The sequence below is a fragment of the Trichechus manatus genome, unplaced genomic scaffold, assembly GCF_000243295.1.
Source record: "Trichechus manatus latirostris isolate Lorelei unplaced genomic scaffold, TriManLat1.0 scaffold00004, whole genome shotgun sequence".
Taxonomy (NCBI): Eukaryota; Metazoa; Chordata; class Mammalia; order Sirenia; family Trichechidae; genus Trichechus; species Trichechus manatus.
In genome coordinates, this window is record NW_004443940.1 from 33,560,292 (window position 1) to 33,576,748 (window position 16,457).

The 16,457-nt window shown below is 46.9% G+C and overlaps 1 protein-coding gene across 1 annotated transcript in view; it reads right to left on the reverse strand.

The window, feature by feature from the left end:
• The window catches only part of VWA3B (von Willebrand factor A domain containing 3B), a 203,925-nt gene that overhangs the window by 158,053 nt on the left and 29,415 nt on the right, over positions 1-16,457 (reverse strand). The window contains 2 exon segments of the mRNA XM_023731983.1: positions 6,890-7,005; positions 10,262-10,431. Coding sequence (XP_023587751.1) covers positions 6,890-7,005; positions 10,262-10,431 — 286 coding nt within the window.

Genomic DNA, 16,457 nt, shown 5'->3' on the forward strand with positions numbered 1-16,457 from the left:
GCCTATCCATGAGCATGGTATGTTTTTCCATTTATGTAGATCCCTTTGGGTTTCATGCAGTAGTGTTTTGTAGTTTTCTTTGTGTAGGTCTTTTACATCCCTGGCCAGATTTATTCTTAAGTATTTTATCTTTTTAGGGGCTATTGAAAATGGTATGGTTTTCCTGATTTCCTTTTCATCGTTCTCCTAAAACACCAGAATTTTATACCAAGCTATCAAAAGTTATTTTGGAATTTGAAAAATTTATAATGAATGAACTAAATGTCCAAATTACACTTCATCAATTTTATGTAAATAAATACAGTGAGTGGCAACCCAATGGAGGACACACAAATGTATGGGAAGAAAAAGGGGTGAAAGATACTATCCAGGAGATGCAAGAGATGAAGACATCAGGCTCCATCTCTGCCCTTAGAGCAACAGTTGTTACTTCTGGGATCAACACAGCTATATAAGTCAACATCTTTTTCCTTTTCCTGGAAATTATGAAAAAGAAAAAAAAGACAGAGAGAGAGTGGAAAAGAAAACAAAAACACCTTTTTCATCCAAATTTGGAGACAAAAAATACCCAGATAAAGTTTGTCAAGAGCAGATGAGATGGGTTAAGGAGCCACGTAGAAGAAAACAGAGAATGTGCAGCTAGAATGCTCAAGAGGGCTAGGTAATAGGTCAGGAAGTGTGGGGCTCACCCAAAGTGCAAAGGTGAGCCTTGTTGACAATGCTGGATACCGGAACCTAAACAAAAGTCTGCTGACTTGACTTAGAGAGGCAAAGACAAAGGGCTTCACAAAGTATCATCCAGAACAAAGTTATCTGTAGGAATCAGTCTGTCTCTGTAGCAGCAGACAGATAGTCTTTGGGTTGTGAGGAGTGGATGGCTATCCTAGTCCCTTCCCTACCCCACCACCCATATGGACCACCCCCAGATATCTTGTCTCATTCAATGATTAATAAAAAATAAGCTGGAATACTGCATCCAAAAGAAGGATGCTACACCAAAAAAAAAAAAAAAAAGGGGAGAAAGAGCAGCAAAACCTACCAAAAGATGAATCTTGTTGCTGCTGTTAGGTGCCGTCGAGTTGTTTGTGACTCATAGCAACCCTATACACAACAGAACAAAACACCACCTGGTCCTGTACCATCCTCACAATCATGGCCCACTGTTGCAGTCACTGTGTCAATCCATCTTGTTGAGGGTATTCCTCTTTTTCGCTGACCCTCTACTTTATCAAGCCGGATGTCCTCCAGGGACGGGCCCCTCCTGATAACATGGCACTCTGGATGTACTTCTTCCTAGACAGACTTGTTCGTTCTTCTGGCAGTCCATGGCATATTCAATATTCTTTGTCAACACCATAATTCAAAGGCATTAATTCTTTTTCAGTCTTCCTAATTCACTGTCCAGCTTTCACACGCATATGAAGTGACTGAAAATATCATGGCTTAGGTCAGGCGCACCTTAGTCCTCAGAGTGACATCTTTGCTTTTCTGAGGTCTTTTGCCTCAAATTTGCCCAATGCAATGCATCATTTGATTTCTTGACTGCTGCTTCCATGGGCATTGATTGTGGATCCAAGCAAAATGAAATCAGTGACAACTTCATCTTTTCTCCTTTTATCATGATGTTGCTTATTGGTCCAGCTGTGAGGACTTTTGTTTTCTTTATATTGAGATGTAATCCATAATGAAGGCTGTGGTCTTTAATCTTCATCAGTAAGTGCTTCAAGTCCTCCTCACTTTCAGCAAGTTGGCTCTGACTAACGGTGACCTTATGTCTAACAGAACGAAATGATGCCTGGTTCTCATGTCATCCTCATGATCGCCAGCACAACTGAGTCTACTGTTGCCTTCCAACCTAGGGGACTCACCTTCCAGCACTGTATCAGATGATATTCTGTTGTGATCCATAAGGTTCTCACTGGCTAATTTTCAGAAGTAGATCATCAGGCCTCTCTTCCTGGCCTGTCTTAGTCTGGAAGCTCCACTGAAACCTGTCCACCATGGGTGACCCTGTTGGTATTCGAAATACTGGTGGCATAGCTTCCAGCATCGTGGCAACACCCAAGCCACCACAGTATGATAAATTGACAGATAGGTGGTTTAAGTTGCTTACCTGGTGGTAATTATATTAACAGAGTAACCCACAGGATGAGGATGCTTATGGCTATAATAACAGCTATAATTTATTGACAGCTTAACTATGTGTTGGGTACCGCAGAAAACATTTTTTACACACATACATACATTTATATTCCTAACAGTTCATAAGCTAAATATCATTATCTTATTTAATAAGAAAGATAAAGCTCAGATCAATCACCTTGACCAAAATCACACAGCTAATAATGACAAGTCTTTACCGAGGTCTAACTCCAGAGCCCAGAGTCTTGATTTTACTAAATTTGAGTTCTTTGAACACAGGACAGTGCCTTACTCCTCTCTGCCTTCCCATCATTCAATGCCCTGCTGGCTCGGTGGTTAAGAGTTTGGCTGCTAAGCAAAAGGTCAGCAGTTCAAATCCACCAGCTGTTCCTTGGAAACCCTATGAGGCAGTTCTACTCTGTCCTATAGGGTCACTATGAATCGGAATCGACTCGATGGCAACGTGTTTGGTTTTTTTTTTTTTTTTTTTAATCTTTGTTGGTTACAAGGGATGGGAGGGGTGGGGGAGAATACTAAATAGACAATAGATAAGTGGTAACTTTGGTGAAGGGTAAGATGATACACAATACTAGGGAAGCCAGCACAACTTGTACAAGGAAAGGTCATGGAAGCTCCACAGACACATCCAAACTCCCTGAGGGACTGAATTGCTGGGTGGAGGGCTGTGGGGACCATGGTCTCGGGGAACATCTAGCTTAATTGGCATAACACACTTTATAAAGAAAATGTTCTACATTCTACCTTGGTGAGTAGCGTCTGTGGTCTTATAAGCCTGTGAGCAGCCATCTAAGATACTCCACTGGTCTCATCCCTTCGGGAGCAAGGGAGAATGAAGAAAACAAGATACAAGGAAAAGATTAGTCCAAAGGACTAATGGATCACAACTACCACAGCCTTCACGAGACTGAGTCCGGTACAACTAGATTGTGCCTGGCTACCACCACAGACTACACTAACCGGGATCACAACAGAGGGTCCCGGACAGAGCTGGAGAAAAATGTAGAACAAAATTCTAACTCACAAAAAAAGACCAGACTTACTGGCCTGACAGAGACTGGAGAAACCCCAAGAGTATGGCCCCTTTTGGCTCAGTAATGAAATCACTCCCGAGGTTCACCATTCAGCCAAAGATTAGACAGCCCCATAAAACAAAACGAGACCAATGGCACAACAGTCCAGGGACAAGCACTAGAAGGCAGGAGGGGACAGGAAAGCTGCTAATAGGGAACCCAAGGTTGAGAAGGGACAGTGCTGACATGCTGTGTGGTTGTTAACCACTGTCATAAAACAATATGTTACCAACTGTTTAATGAGAAACTATTTGTTTTGTAAACCTTCATCTGAAGTACAATAAAAAAAAATAAAAATGATAATAAAGATGAGCTATGGCTGCTCACCAAATGGTCAGCAGTTGGAATCCACCAGCCACTCCCTGGAAACCCTATGGGGCAGCTCTCCTCTGTCCCGTAGGGTCGCTATGAGTCAGAATCAACTAGACTGCAACAGGTTTGGTTTTTCGGTTTCATTTTAGTACATGGGATAATGGACTAAGCAGTACCCTGAAAGTCAATTATCTCGCATCCAAAAGACAACTTCTTTCAGATTTGTAGGTTCTTTCTCTGATCAGTCATCCTCCAACCCCCCAATGACAGTCTCTACTTCCTGTACAACAGGAGGCACGGACTTAGCTCCTAAGGGGAGCTGGGGGAGGGGCGGCACCTAGGGGAGGCCCGAGGAAAGGACACTGCTAAGTGCTTGACACAGCTGATGAAGCGACTGGGAGAGGGAACTGATCAGGAGCAAGTTTAAAGAACTGCCTCAGAGGCCCAGGGGAGGTTGGAAACCACAAATTTTCCAAACCAAAATAGTCTGTCAAGGATTTCTGGGCAGTTTTTGAGTGGGAGAGGTAGGCTTCGAAACATTGGCATTTCTGGGGCCTTGTGATGGATAGAAGAGGCAAGACCACATATTTAGGATTTGGGGCTCTCTCCAAAAACTCAGAACATGTGATCACTGAAATGACGTTAGAATGGCAAACCATGCTCCAAGCATTTCATTCTCAGGAAAACGTTTTGATCTGTAATTTAACTGGTATGCTTCGCAGGGCTAGGAAGGTGGTAGTTGCTGAAAATGGAAGCAACGCAACCAGATATGTTTCCTTTCTACCTACGATGCCAAGAAACACTAGGCCAAAATTAAACCCCATTAACAGTAACTGGCACACCTTGGGGAGCTGGTGACAGCTCACACTTCCTATTTTTACCCTAACTGAATCACTGTCCACTAGGTTTAACCTTGTTGCTAGCTGCCCTCAAATCAGTTCCAACTTAATAGTGACCCTATGCACAGCAGAGTGAAGCACAGCCCCGTCCCGCGCCATCCTCGCAATCGTTGCTGTGTTTGAGCCCACTGTTGCAGTCACTGTGCCAATCCATCTTGTTGAGGGTCTTTCTCTTTTTCACTGACCCTCTACTTTACCAAGTATGATGCCCTTCTCCAGGGACTGAACCTTCCTGATAATACGTCCAAAGTATGTTAGATGAAGTCATACCATCCTCGCTTCTAGGGAGCATTCTGGCCGTACTTCTTCTGAGACAAATTTGTTCGTTCTTGTGGCAGTCCATGGTATATTTGATATTCTTCGCCAACCCCATAATTCAGTCTTCCTTATTCATTGTTCACCTTTCACATGCATGTGAGGTGACTGAAAATACCACGGCTTGGGTCAGGGGCACCTTAGTCTTCAAGGTGACGTCTTTGCTTTTCAACACTTTAAAGAGGTCTTTTGCAGCAGATTTGCCCAATGCAATATACATCATTTGATTTCTTGACTGCTGCTTCCATGGGCATTGACTGTGGATCCAAGTAAACTGAAATCCTTGACAATCTCAACGTTTTCTCCACTTATCATGATGCTGCTTATTGGTCCAGTTGTGAGGATTTTTGTTTTTGTTATCTTGAGGTGTAATCCATACTGAAGGCTGCAGTCTCTCATCCTCATCAGTAAGTGCTTCAAGACCTCCTTGCTTTCAGCAAGCAAGGCTGTGTCATCTGCATATCAAAGGTTGTTAATGAGTCTTCCTCCAATCCTAATGCCGCAGCGTTCTTCTTCATACAGTCCAGCTTCTCGGACTGTTTGCTCAGCATACAGACTGCATAACTATGGTGGAAGGCTACAATCCTGATGCACACTTTTCCCAGTTTTAAGCCACGGAGTAGTCCCTTGTTCTGTTCGAACAGCTGTCTCTTGGTCTATGTACGGGTTCCTCATGAATACAATCAAGTGTTCTGGAGTTAATTCCCATTCTTTGAAATGTTATCTATAATTGTTATGATCCACACAGTCGAATGCTTCTGCATAGTCAACAAAACACAGGTAAACATCTTTCTGATATTCTCTGCTTTCAGCCAGGATACATCTGGCATCAGCAACGATATCCTTGGTTCCAGGTCCTCTTCCAAATCCAGCTTGAATTTCTGGCAGTTCCCTGTCTATGTACTGCTATAATTGTTTTTGAATGATCTTCAGCAAAATTTTACTTGCATTATGATATTAATTAACCTTGTAAATTACTTTAAATAGGCATGGCATATATACTGAATTCATTTTTTTTCTTAGACTCCTATCAACCTTGGTAATCAACTGACATTGTCTCCAATTCTCTGGAGATGTCTGCTTCAACAAAGGTATGAGTTACCTACAGCAGCACTCTCAGTTAGCTCTGTTAGAACCTGTCCCCTTGCTCTGTTCTGGGGCATGAAGAATCCGAATCCACAAAGTGTGTCCGCAACAGGCTTTGTGACTCTACCATCTGCCTTTGTCTCCACCTGACAACTTCGCCTGGGACCCAGCTGCCTCCTACATATGCCCTTCTGGGAGCTGTGACAACTCCACTTACGTAACCAGAGGAATCTTTTAAACAGATGAATATGCCCCTATTCCCTAAGAGTTGTTCCTGTCTTGCGTTGAAGCTAGAAATCTTTCCGCCTGATACATAAAATGAACAGGAGGATGGAGGTGGGGATGGATTTTCTAAGACTTCTATCTATCCCACTGTGCCACAACATGTAGCAGGAGCTCCCTTCCTGCCTTTTCTGGGTGGTGTTTATTCAGGGTCTTTGGCTCTTTGCAATTCCATTGGCCCAAAAGAAATTGATTTCTTGGTGTTCTTCATAACCTTCTGCGCCTGATTATAGGAATCACAGCCCTACTTCTCACTGACTTTGTGATCTCATTCTCTGTGCCCGTTAAACTCTCTGATTACATTGCTTGGGTGACAGATGAAGTTCATTCAGCCTCGATAAAGATGCTTCTGTGGCCTTGGCCCTCACAAGGGACACATCAACCTCCCAAGTACTGCTTTCTCTGAGGGAGGAGGGCAGCAAAAAGTCCCACTAAATAGACCAGCAGGCATCCTCACTGCAGCCCTCCAGCCAACCAACAGAGCAGGGCAGCTCTCCCTTACCAGGAACAAAGGCCACCCTGACTTGCTTGGGGTCACACTTCCAGAAGGTTTCCAAGTTAGTAAGTACATATCACTTAGGCCACTTCCCTGCTTGCTAGGCTGACAGATTCACAATTAACACCCATTAACTATTCCCTCCTACCATGCAAATAATGCAAAAGGCACCCTTAGTCCCCACCTAGTACTTCATTTCCTAAGGACACGGACCATCGGAAGTTACTAAGGACACAAGCTGCGCGGTTCTTCCCGCGTCCAGGTACCTGGAGGGGGTTTTCCTTTCAGTCGTCTTGAATTCCAAGTAATTCCACTTCCGCCATCCTTCGTGGTCGGCGCGGGAAACTGCACACACTCCGTTCTCTCGGCGAATGCGTGGAATCTGGAACATTAAGCCATTTTCAACGTTAGGCCACTAAACTGCTATCCGTGCATGTCCGTCACTGTCCCCAGGTCTCTAAACTTGCTCTCTGCGGTGCCAAGCATCTGGCCGCGTTCACAGCTTTTCCCTGAACCTTTGCAATCTCCACAGGCAAGAGGCAGAGAGATAGAAGAGCAGAGGGAATTGGGAGCGGTTTGGGATTTGAACTGATGGCTCTTCATTACAGAGTAATTAGCTCAACCAAACGGTATTTATTGATCCTAGAAAAATACGCTTATATGTATTCTTTTGTTCTCAGGGCTCATGCATGTTAATGCAGTTTTGACGAGCCAAGAGTCTGACAAGATGGCCCAGCAGTCCAACAGTTCTGTGGGCTCAGTGTGTTGAAAACTTGCAACCCAGGCACCACAGCGAATTTAATGCCTGCTGATGGGCTGCAGACAGCTTTCACTCAGCAAACACAAGCTGCCCCAGCATCTAAGCTTAAGCGCTAATTAAAAGAATTTGTCCATCTAAGATGCATCAACTGGTCCCAACCCACCTGGAGTAAAGGAGAATGAAGAACACCAAAGACACAAGGAAAGTATTAGCCCAAGTGACAGAAAGGGCCGCCTAAACCACACTTCATCAGACTGAGACCTGAAGAACTAGATGGTGCCCAGCTACCACCAATGACCACCCTAACAGGGAACACAAGACAGAGTCCCCGATGGAGCAGGAGAAAGGTGGGGTGCAGAACTCAAATTCTAGTAAAAAGACCAGACTTAATGGTCTGAGGCTGGAGGTACCACAGAAAGTATGGCCCCCAGACTCTCTGCCAACCCAGAACTAAAACCATTTCCGAGGCCAACTCTTTAGACTGGACTATGGGACATAAAATGATACTCGTGAAGAATGTGCTTCTTAGCTCAAGCAGATACATGAGACCAAAGGGGCAGCTCCTGTCTGGAAGTGAGATGAGAAGGCAGAGAGGGTCAGGAGCTGGCTGAATGGACACGGGAAATCCAGGGTGGAAAGGAGGAGTGTGCTGTGTCGGTATAGGGAGAGCAACTGGGGTCATATAACAATGCATGTATAAATTTTTGTATGAGAGACTAACTTGAATTGTAAACTTTCACTTAAACTACAACCAAAAAAAAAAAAGAATTTGTACATGGGCTAGTTTTTAGGGTCTCACTACTCAAAGTGTGGTCTATGGGGAATGCAAGTTCTCAGGCCCCACCCCACATCTGCTGTATCAGAACAAGTGCTTTAACAAGATCCCCGCAGGCCTGCGTGCACATTAAAGCTTAAGACGGGTGGTGTGGTGCATGGGGGAACGGGCTCAGCTGCACCCAGCAAGCCAATCATCTGGAATCCAGAAAGCCAGTAACAACAGAGGGTTTCTTTCCGATGGGCAGGTGAGTCTCTGAGTCACACTCCTCCAGCCGCTCGAGAGTTCCACTGCTCCCTGTTGGCACTCACTCGACACAGATCCAGGAGCCCAGGCTGGGACGGATAGACGGACAGATGGACAGACATGGTGGAGAGGTCTGGGGCTCTCGCCTGGACCATGGAGGGCCTCAGTCCTGTCTATTTCTAAAGGACTGAGACAAGACTAGGACGATGACTCCACGGCAAGGAACACGTCGGCCACTCCTCAGCACACCAGCGGCGTCTCGATCTCCCCGCGTGCGACTGCATCCTGCAGACCTTTGTCCATAGCAGTAGCGGCTGGCTTCCTCCCTCCTGTGACCTCCGCGCAGGGAAGGAGGGGATGTGGTCAAGGCTCGTCCCGGCAGGCCCCACACCGTGAGTGTCAAGGCCCCTGGTGCCCAGGACTTTCCAGTCTCTGATCTGCTCTCAGATCAGAAAAGAGAACAGGGCAGAAATGGACCCTGGCTGAGGACAGAGCCTCGCTTGTGCAGGAAACTACCATTAAGACAGGTTCTTTGGGGAGTCCGCAGAACACAGCGCTGTGCCCGAGGACTGGGGTCCTGCCCGGACCTGGCCTGGACACCAGGTGAGCCAGGGTCCGGCTGGAGGGTCACTAGGCCGAGCAGCCTTTTGAAAGCTGAGACTTGGAACGCGCTGTTTACAGTTTAATAATAACCGCACTTCGGCTGCGGCCCAGAGCGGACAGCGCGCCTGCCGCTGTGGGTCTGGCAGCGAGTGGAGGTCTGGGGCACACCGGTTGTGGGGTCAGCGCGTTGCCAGGGCTTGGTGCATGTGTACACCCTGTCCTCTCTGTGAGCCTCGGCACCCCGCGATGCCCCGCTTAAATGCCAAGGGCAGAACTGCACTTCCTACTGTGCCAAATTCCTCCCCGGGTAAGTTAGCCTGCCCAGAGAAAGTGCTGCCCAGGGGAAGCAGAGGTGCACAGAAGAGAGGTGGCCTTGCCAGTTGCTCTTTTCTCTCTCCAGCAGCAAAGGTGGGGAAGTGAACCCCGTCTGTACCTGAGGGTGCTCAGGAACCCAGAATCGAAGCCGGGCAGGGAATCACCTGATGGTCAAAGACTTCAAAGTCCTTTAAAAGCAGCCCAGCAAAGGTCCTCAGAATCACCAAAAAAAAAAAAACAAAACCCGTTGCTGTCGAGTCAATTCTGACTCATAGCGACCGTATAGGACAGAGTAAAATTGCCCCACAGAGTTTCCAAGGAGCGGCTGGTGGATTCAAACTGCCGATCTTTTGGTTAGCAGCCAAGCTCTTAACCACTATGCCACCAGGGTTTCCCAGAATCACCAAACATCCTGTTAAAAATAGATTCTTCAGCCCTCCTCAGACCCTGAAAATCAGAATCTTGGGGGCTGTGGTTGTGGAATCTGCATTTTAATCAAGCCCCATAGGCAGGTCTTCTGCAAATAGAAGGGCTGAAATGCATATTCCTGGTCCTCATCTCTGTTATGCACTCAGTCTGCAAGGCAAAGCCCAGACCTCCGTATTATTCACAAGCTCCCCAGTTGACTGTGATGCGCACCTGCATTTGAGAACTAAGCTTCAGGGGCAGCACTGTGTCCCTTCGGACAGGCCGTCTTAGGAAAGGACTGGGTAATTCTCCTTGGAACAGTGTAAGTTTCTGGGCTCTTTCTACAACTGACCTAAATTCACAACACAGACAGAGAAGTCAGGGCAGGTGCATAGAGACTAAAGAATGTACTGGAAGGAGGGGAAGAACACAGCAACAAACGGGTTAGAAAGACCACAAGGAATCCAGGGCCCACTGTTGATCCTGTGCAGGCAGGGACTCACTGGCACGCACGGCACGTTTTCTGCCTACCTGCCATGGCTCTTGGCACTCAGATCCTTTAGAAAAGTGATTGTGCCTTCTCCTCTGGCATTGAAGGACACTGTGCAGACTGGACATGGGATCTCCAACACCCTCTGAAGGAGAAGCTCCTTGGATTCCTCAGGAATGTCTCCCACCACAAAGTAGTAAATGGATTCAATCTGCAAAACAGTGGTACCAACGGATTATCCTCCTGACACACCCTAGCCTTGTACTGGACTCATCTGCAATACACTTTCTACAAAACTTTTCTTTTTTGTTTTTTTAGTGGATAAAAACAAAGAATCGCAGCCTCCTCAGCGTTTCATGAGGGCATTTGGGAGCCAAAGTCAGAAAATGAGATATTCAAGGCCTGTGTGCCAAGAAGCTCTGTTGGCAGTGGCTAGTCTCAGGTACTGCATGGGAAGAATATGGTTGGCAGATTTGGAGACTAGCTTCCCCCAAGCCCATGAACACATTATACAAGTCAGGAGTGGCTATTTTCAAGTCAAGTACCTGAGGAAGTGTTCACATGGCTACTGTGGGCAGGAAGCTCATTAGTCACCTCCTGGTGCAGGGCCAGAATCCTACAATGCAAACTCATCCTTCCTCAGGGAACCAGAATGGGGAAGGAGGGCATAGTCTCAGATGGGTCATTCTCTGATCTCATTTCACCAGTGGGGGAACACATGCCTGCGGAGGTGAGAGCCGTGCTGACTTCATACAGCAGGTCAGGAGCCAGGTCCACCTAGCACCATGCCAGGCCATGAGAAGAAGGGGAGAATGAACAACCCCTGTGCCAGGAGCCACACAACCCCAGCCGTGCCCTTGGACCAGCCATTCTGGGAGATGCACACCTCACCCAATCCGCAAGAAGTGCTCCCTCCTTAATTTAGAGAGATGGAAAATCCATCCAAGAGAGCTCCGGTGACCACTGTTCCCCCGCCAACCACAGCCACGCAGCTCTTCCCCAGGATTTTCCCTCCACAGTGTTTATCTCCCCGTCACTAAGGAGTTCTGTAACCTGGGCAAGTGGGGGGTGTGCATGTGCGCGTGTGCGTGTGCGTGTGCGTGCGCGCACACCCAGGACACATCCTAATGGACTGCCCCACAGGTAACTGGAGAAGAAAGCCCAGCCAATGGAACGACCTTTAAGGGATAAACAGACGTCACCATTCTGTTTGGATCCATGGCCCTCTCCCTAATTAATCCTCTCCTCTAATTAATCCGAAGCCCTTGTTTAAAAATCTGTTGCCATTGAGTCAATTCCAACTCATAGCGACCCTACAGGACAGAGTAGAACTGCCCCCATAGGGTTTCCAAGGAGCAGCTGGTGGATTCAAACTGTCGACCTTTCAGTTAGCAGCCAAGCTCTTAACCACTACGTCACCAAGGCTCCAAGCCCCTGTTAGCTGAAGGTAAAGAGTTAACATTCTCACCTCGACTTCAAACTTCGGACTTAAACTCAGCAGGCAGATGGAGGGGTGGGCTCATGGTTCCCTAGCTGGTTAGGATGTTCCGTCTGAATCAGATGGGACGGACTGTGTGCCCAGGAGGCAGGTGGGGACAGGGGTGGCTGAGGGCTCAGACTGGGAGTTTCGAGAAAGCCAGAGTGAATGCTGAGAGCAGGCTACTTCAGCAACTATCCTCAAACCTGGCTCAGAAAAGCACCCTCCCAACCCATGGCCCAGGTCTTTCAACACTAACTCCTTAATTTTAAAAAGTAGCCTAATGGGCAGGTAAAGACTGGAGGGTGTCGTAAATTTCTTAGATCGCTCTCAGCCAGTCACCTGGGATGAATGAAGAAATCATGTTCTCCAGATTACTTAGTATTATTAAGGAGCCCTGGTGGCACAGGGGTTAAAGCGACTGACTGCTAACTGAAATGCTGGCGGTTCAAAACCACCAGTGGCTCTGCGGAAGAAAAACATGGTAGTCTGCCTCCCTGGAGATTTACAGCCTTGGAAACCCTCTGGTGTTGCTATGAGTCAGAATTGACTCCATGGCAGTGGGTTTTTTGGTTCTGGGTTAACGGGAAAGTCACGTTTTTTATTACACTTCCAGCGAATGCATTCTATCTCATTCTTTTCCTGGTGCTGAACATTACATTGTATAAGATGTACTAAATAGGCTCCCACCTAGATGCACTTTTATTAATGAGAGTTTTCCAAGCTGCATCAGTGCCCAAGTCTAGTATGGGGGCGGGTTGATGCTCTCATGAGGATCTAAAATCACACATGGTCTGAGACAGGGGAACAGACACAGGCAGTACTTTCTGGGGTATGGTACATCAATAGAGACGTGAAGACAAATATCTCAGGGTGGACTGCTGGAGCTTCTGACACCCACGCATCTCTGTTGCTCCTCACGCAAACTCAGCTTCTTTGCTCTGGCAGTAACTCAAGAGTCTGAAATCCTTCTGCAGAGATGCTTCTACCTTGAGATTTCGTCAGACTACAAGTTGCTGTCACCAGCAGTGAGTTAGGATTTCCTTTTCTTTATTAATGTTATGGGGTTGTTCACTATTCACTAAGTTCATCACTCGCCTTCAAAACCGCACACGTTTTCAGTCCACTCTCCATTATCTGTGGTGCAGATTTCCTGGGACATGATTTACATCGAGACCACCTATTCCACCTTCACTCTCTGCACACTGCCTTTCTGCCTGTCTTTTCTGCTCACATGATGACATTTAGAAAAACAGAGAGGAAGATAAATATGATACCTATCCCCATCCCCCCAAAATTGGCAAAATGCCTTCCAAAGCTAGGTGTAAATGGCTTTGGGGTTATCTGCTGTTTGGGATGATAACGCTAATGTGAATTATTTTATTCAACACTCACATGTGGAACATGAGTTAGTGTTATCGTGCCCAGTCTACAGATGAAGAAACTGAGAGTCAGAGAGGCTAATAGACTTGGGTCTCACCATTAGTAAACATAGGCTGCCTGACCTCTGAACTTCTGCCCTTCCTTTTAACCACTCTGCTATGCTGGCTTATCATGGGAAAACCGGTCACCAGAGGGGAGCCCCAGAACTGTGAAGGCAAGATCATGGGACAGACAGAGAAGGTGCTCAAAGGAGAGCTCTGTTTTCACTTCCTTGGTTCCCCCAACCATCCAAGCTCCTGCCTCCTGATACTGGCACTGCTGACCAAAAGCTGGGCCCAGGAGGTTGCATGACTCATCCTGGTGAGAATCCTCACTCTTTAACCAGATTGTAAGTAACTCTGAGCTCCTCGAGGGCAAGAGCCAGTCTTTAACCAGCAGCGGCATTCAGCCTAGGAGCAGCTGCCTCAGTGACCAGCATTTCAATAAATGCTGGTTTGTACTGAATTTGCTAAAACAGTACATGCAATTACTGGAAAATATCTGGGTTCCATTCAGCTTTTTTGGAGTGAGTCAAAAATTCTTGCCACTTCACCCCCTGGACACCCTTTTAGCTCAGTACTAAAGTCACTCCTGAGGTTTAGCCTTCAACCAAAGATTAGACAGACCCATAAAACAAAATGAGACTAAATGGGCACCCTAGCCCAGGGGCAAGGACTAGAAGGCAGGAGGGGACAGGAAAGCTGGTAATAGGGAACCCAAGGTCGAGAAGGGAGAGTGTTGACATGTTGTAGTGTTGGTAACCAATGTCACAAAACAGTATGTGTGCTGTTTACTGAGAAGCTAGCTTGCTCTGTAAACTTTCATCTAAAGTACAATAAAAACAAACAAACAAAACTCTTGCCACTTCATACTACATAAAATATAATGAAGCTGTTATGTATTCATTGACATGTATTATTCTGCGATAACCCTCTGGCCATGCCTGGGACATTTGCTCTGCAGCTTCACGCTGGTGACCTGTATCCTACCAGGCCAAAAAGTCCTCCACACCCTGACGGCCCCAGGTCTGGGGGAAAGGAAGAGACAGACTCGGAGTAGCTGGTCTATTCTGAGTGCCCTCTCTTCCCTAAGGCCTCCAAGTATAAAAATCTCCACTCTTCCAGGGAGCAAAAATGAAAGTCAACCAGAACAGCAGCTAGAGGTCTAGCAAAATTCTGTCTTATTCCTCACACAATCTTAAACACTGCAACAGTTTTGACTAACTCTAGACCTTGGGATCTAACTTCAGATCTTCCCTGTACCTGTGGCAGCTGTATCCTGGTTCGGTCCATTTTGATTTTCTGATCCCCCTCTTGGCAGTTACTGTTCCCCATGGTATTGACTTAGCTCACTTATCAGAGTCTCCCTAATGTCCTTGACCACCACTGATCTTCTGACCTCCCAGGATTCAGGGTCCCTGCACTCACTCACCGTCCCCACCAGAATCATACAAGGCTCAGCAAGTTCACCTGCCTGGCTCGTTGCAGAACACCTCCCTTCAATCCACAAGACTAATCTGTGCCAGAGTTTGGGGATGGGAATCCCTTGACCCCACATCTAGTCCCCAACCCTAAGAATATCAACATTATTCCATTTCCATGCCTTCAGTGTTCAACAAACGTTTGCCGAGCTCTTGCTAGGCATTAGGCACACAAAGAAGAAAAGATGTGACTGCTATCTGAACCGCTGCAAGGGAACAATGAAATGACAGGCTCACAGACTGACGTGGCCAGTCCTTTGGCTTATCATCCAGCAGCGAAGGCCCCTCATGGGATCATGTGAGTCTGCCTCTCGTTCACCCACTCGGTGTTACAGTGACTATGATTCAAACAACAACTCAACAAATTTTTTCCTATCAAGTGGATGGAAAAGAAACTGAGGGAACACATGTAGGCAGGTGGCCAGGGCTAAAGGCAAAAGTAAAGCCTTCAGCTAGTCTTCTAGGTGACCTGGAATCAGGGTTTTAGATAAAGCCTTCTCTTTCCTGAAGATCCTTCCCATCCATGACTCCGCAGGCCTTCCAGGGCCTCCTGGCACACCATCAATCCTCATAAAGGCTAAGGAAGCTATTAGCTTCCAAAGACGTACATCCTGGGACCAGAGGATACTCAAGAGCAGAAACCCTATGCTGGTCAACACACCTGGACTCTGAAGAGGACTGCCAGCCCCTCTAAACTGCCAAGCATTTCCTCAATACCCTACACGCTGCTTTTCTTGAACCAGATTCTTTTTTGCAGGATACAATAATCCATCCATCCACAGTGTTCCTCAAGTACTACAATTATAACCGTGATTTAAACAGACCCAGACACTGTCTGGATTCCTCTTAGATGCCAAGGATCACCCTCAGGTGTCCCTCTCTGTCCAATCTCCCTCGTCCACCTGTGGTTATAGACCCCAGCCCTGGAGGAGGCCAGAGGCCTTTGAGCATCTCCCGCTTATCAAGTACATTCCACCGCCCTCACTTCTTATGCGAGGTCAGGATGAAACTGGGCTTTCATATTAACTTTGTAGACACAAGACAAGACCTGATTCCTTGGTTCTCTCGGAACCCATTCACAGAGAGACTCCAAAGCAGGTTATCCATCGGTAGGAAAAGTCTGGGTGTTAGTACTTACCATTCAAAATATTTTTAAAGCTTTAAATCTTTTCTATTCGCAGCAAATTGCAGGTACATGGCTGATTCTGAAACTCACTGGTATGCATATGAGGGCATAGAGCAGAAGAGCAGACCGTTACCGGAACCCACCCCATGCCCTGCCACACACACACTTGTGCTTTTTTTTACTCCTCATAAAATAAAGCTCACGGCATTTTTATATATGAGGCAGTGGCGTTTACTAGAACTTTCCTTGGGACCACACCCAGATGTAGGTTCTAAAGGGAGGGACATGGCGGTCTGTCTGTAAGTTTTGCTTTTCGCATACTCCACCGTCTCTACTCAGAGTTCTCAAGTTCCACTTGATCACTGCCTGTGTGCAGTTAAGAGTTACTTCACCTCAAGCAATTTGGCCTTTGTCTCTGATCTTTGTGAAACAACCCTTCTGAGTAGTTGAGCTACGATGGCCACACCTGAGGGTTTATATTAACAGTGGGAGATGGTCTGGGAGCCCACCTGGTAACCAGTAATGAGCGTGTGGGCTGGCCAACAAAAGTTGCGAACGCTGAGGCTCAAAGAAGCTTCCTGAGGGAGAGAATCCCTGAAGGAGAGTGTCCCGAGGGAGAGGACCCCGAAGGAGAGCGTCCCGAGGGAGAGGACCCCTGAAGGAGAGCTTCCCGAGGGAGAGGACCCCTGAAGGAGAGCTTCCCGAGGGAGAGGACCCCTGAAGGAGAGCTTC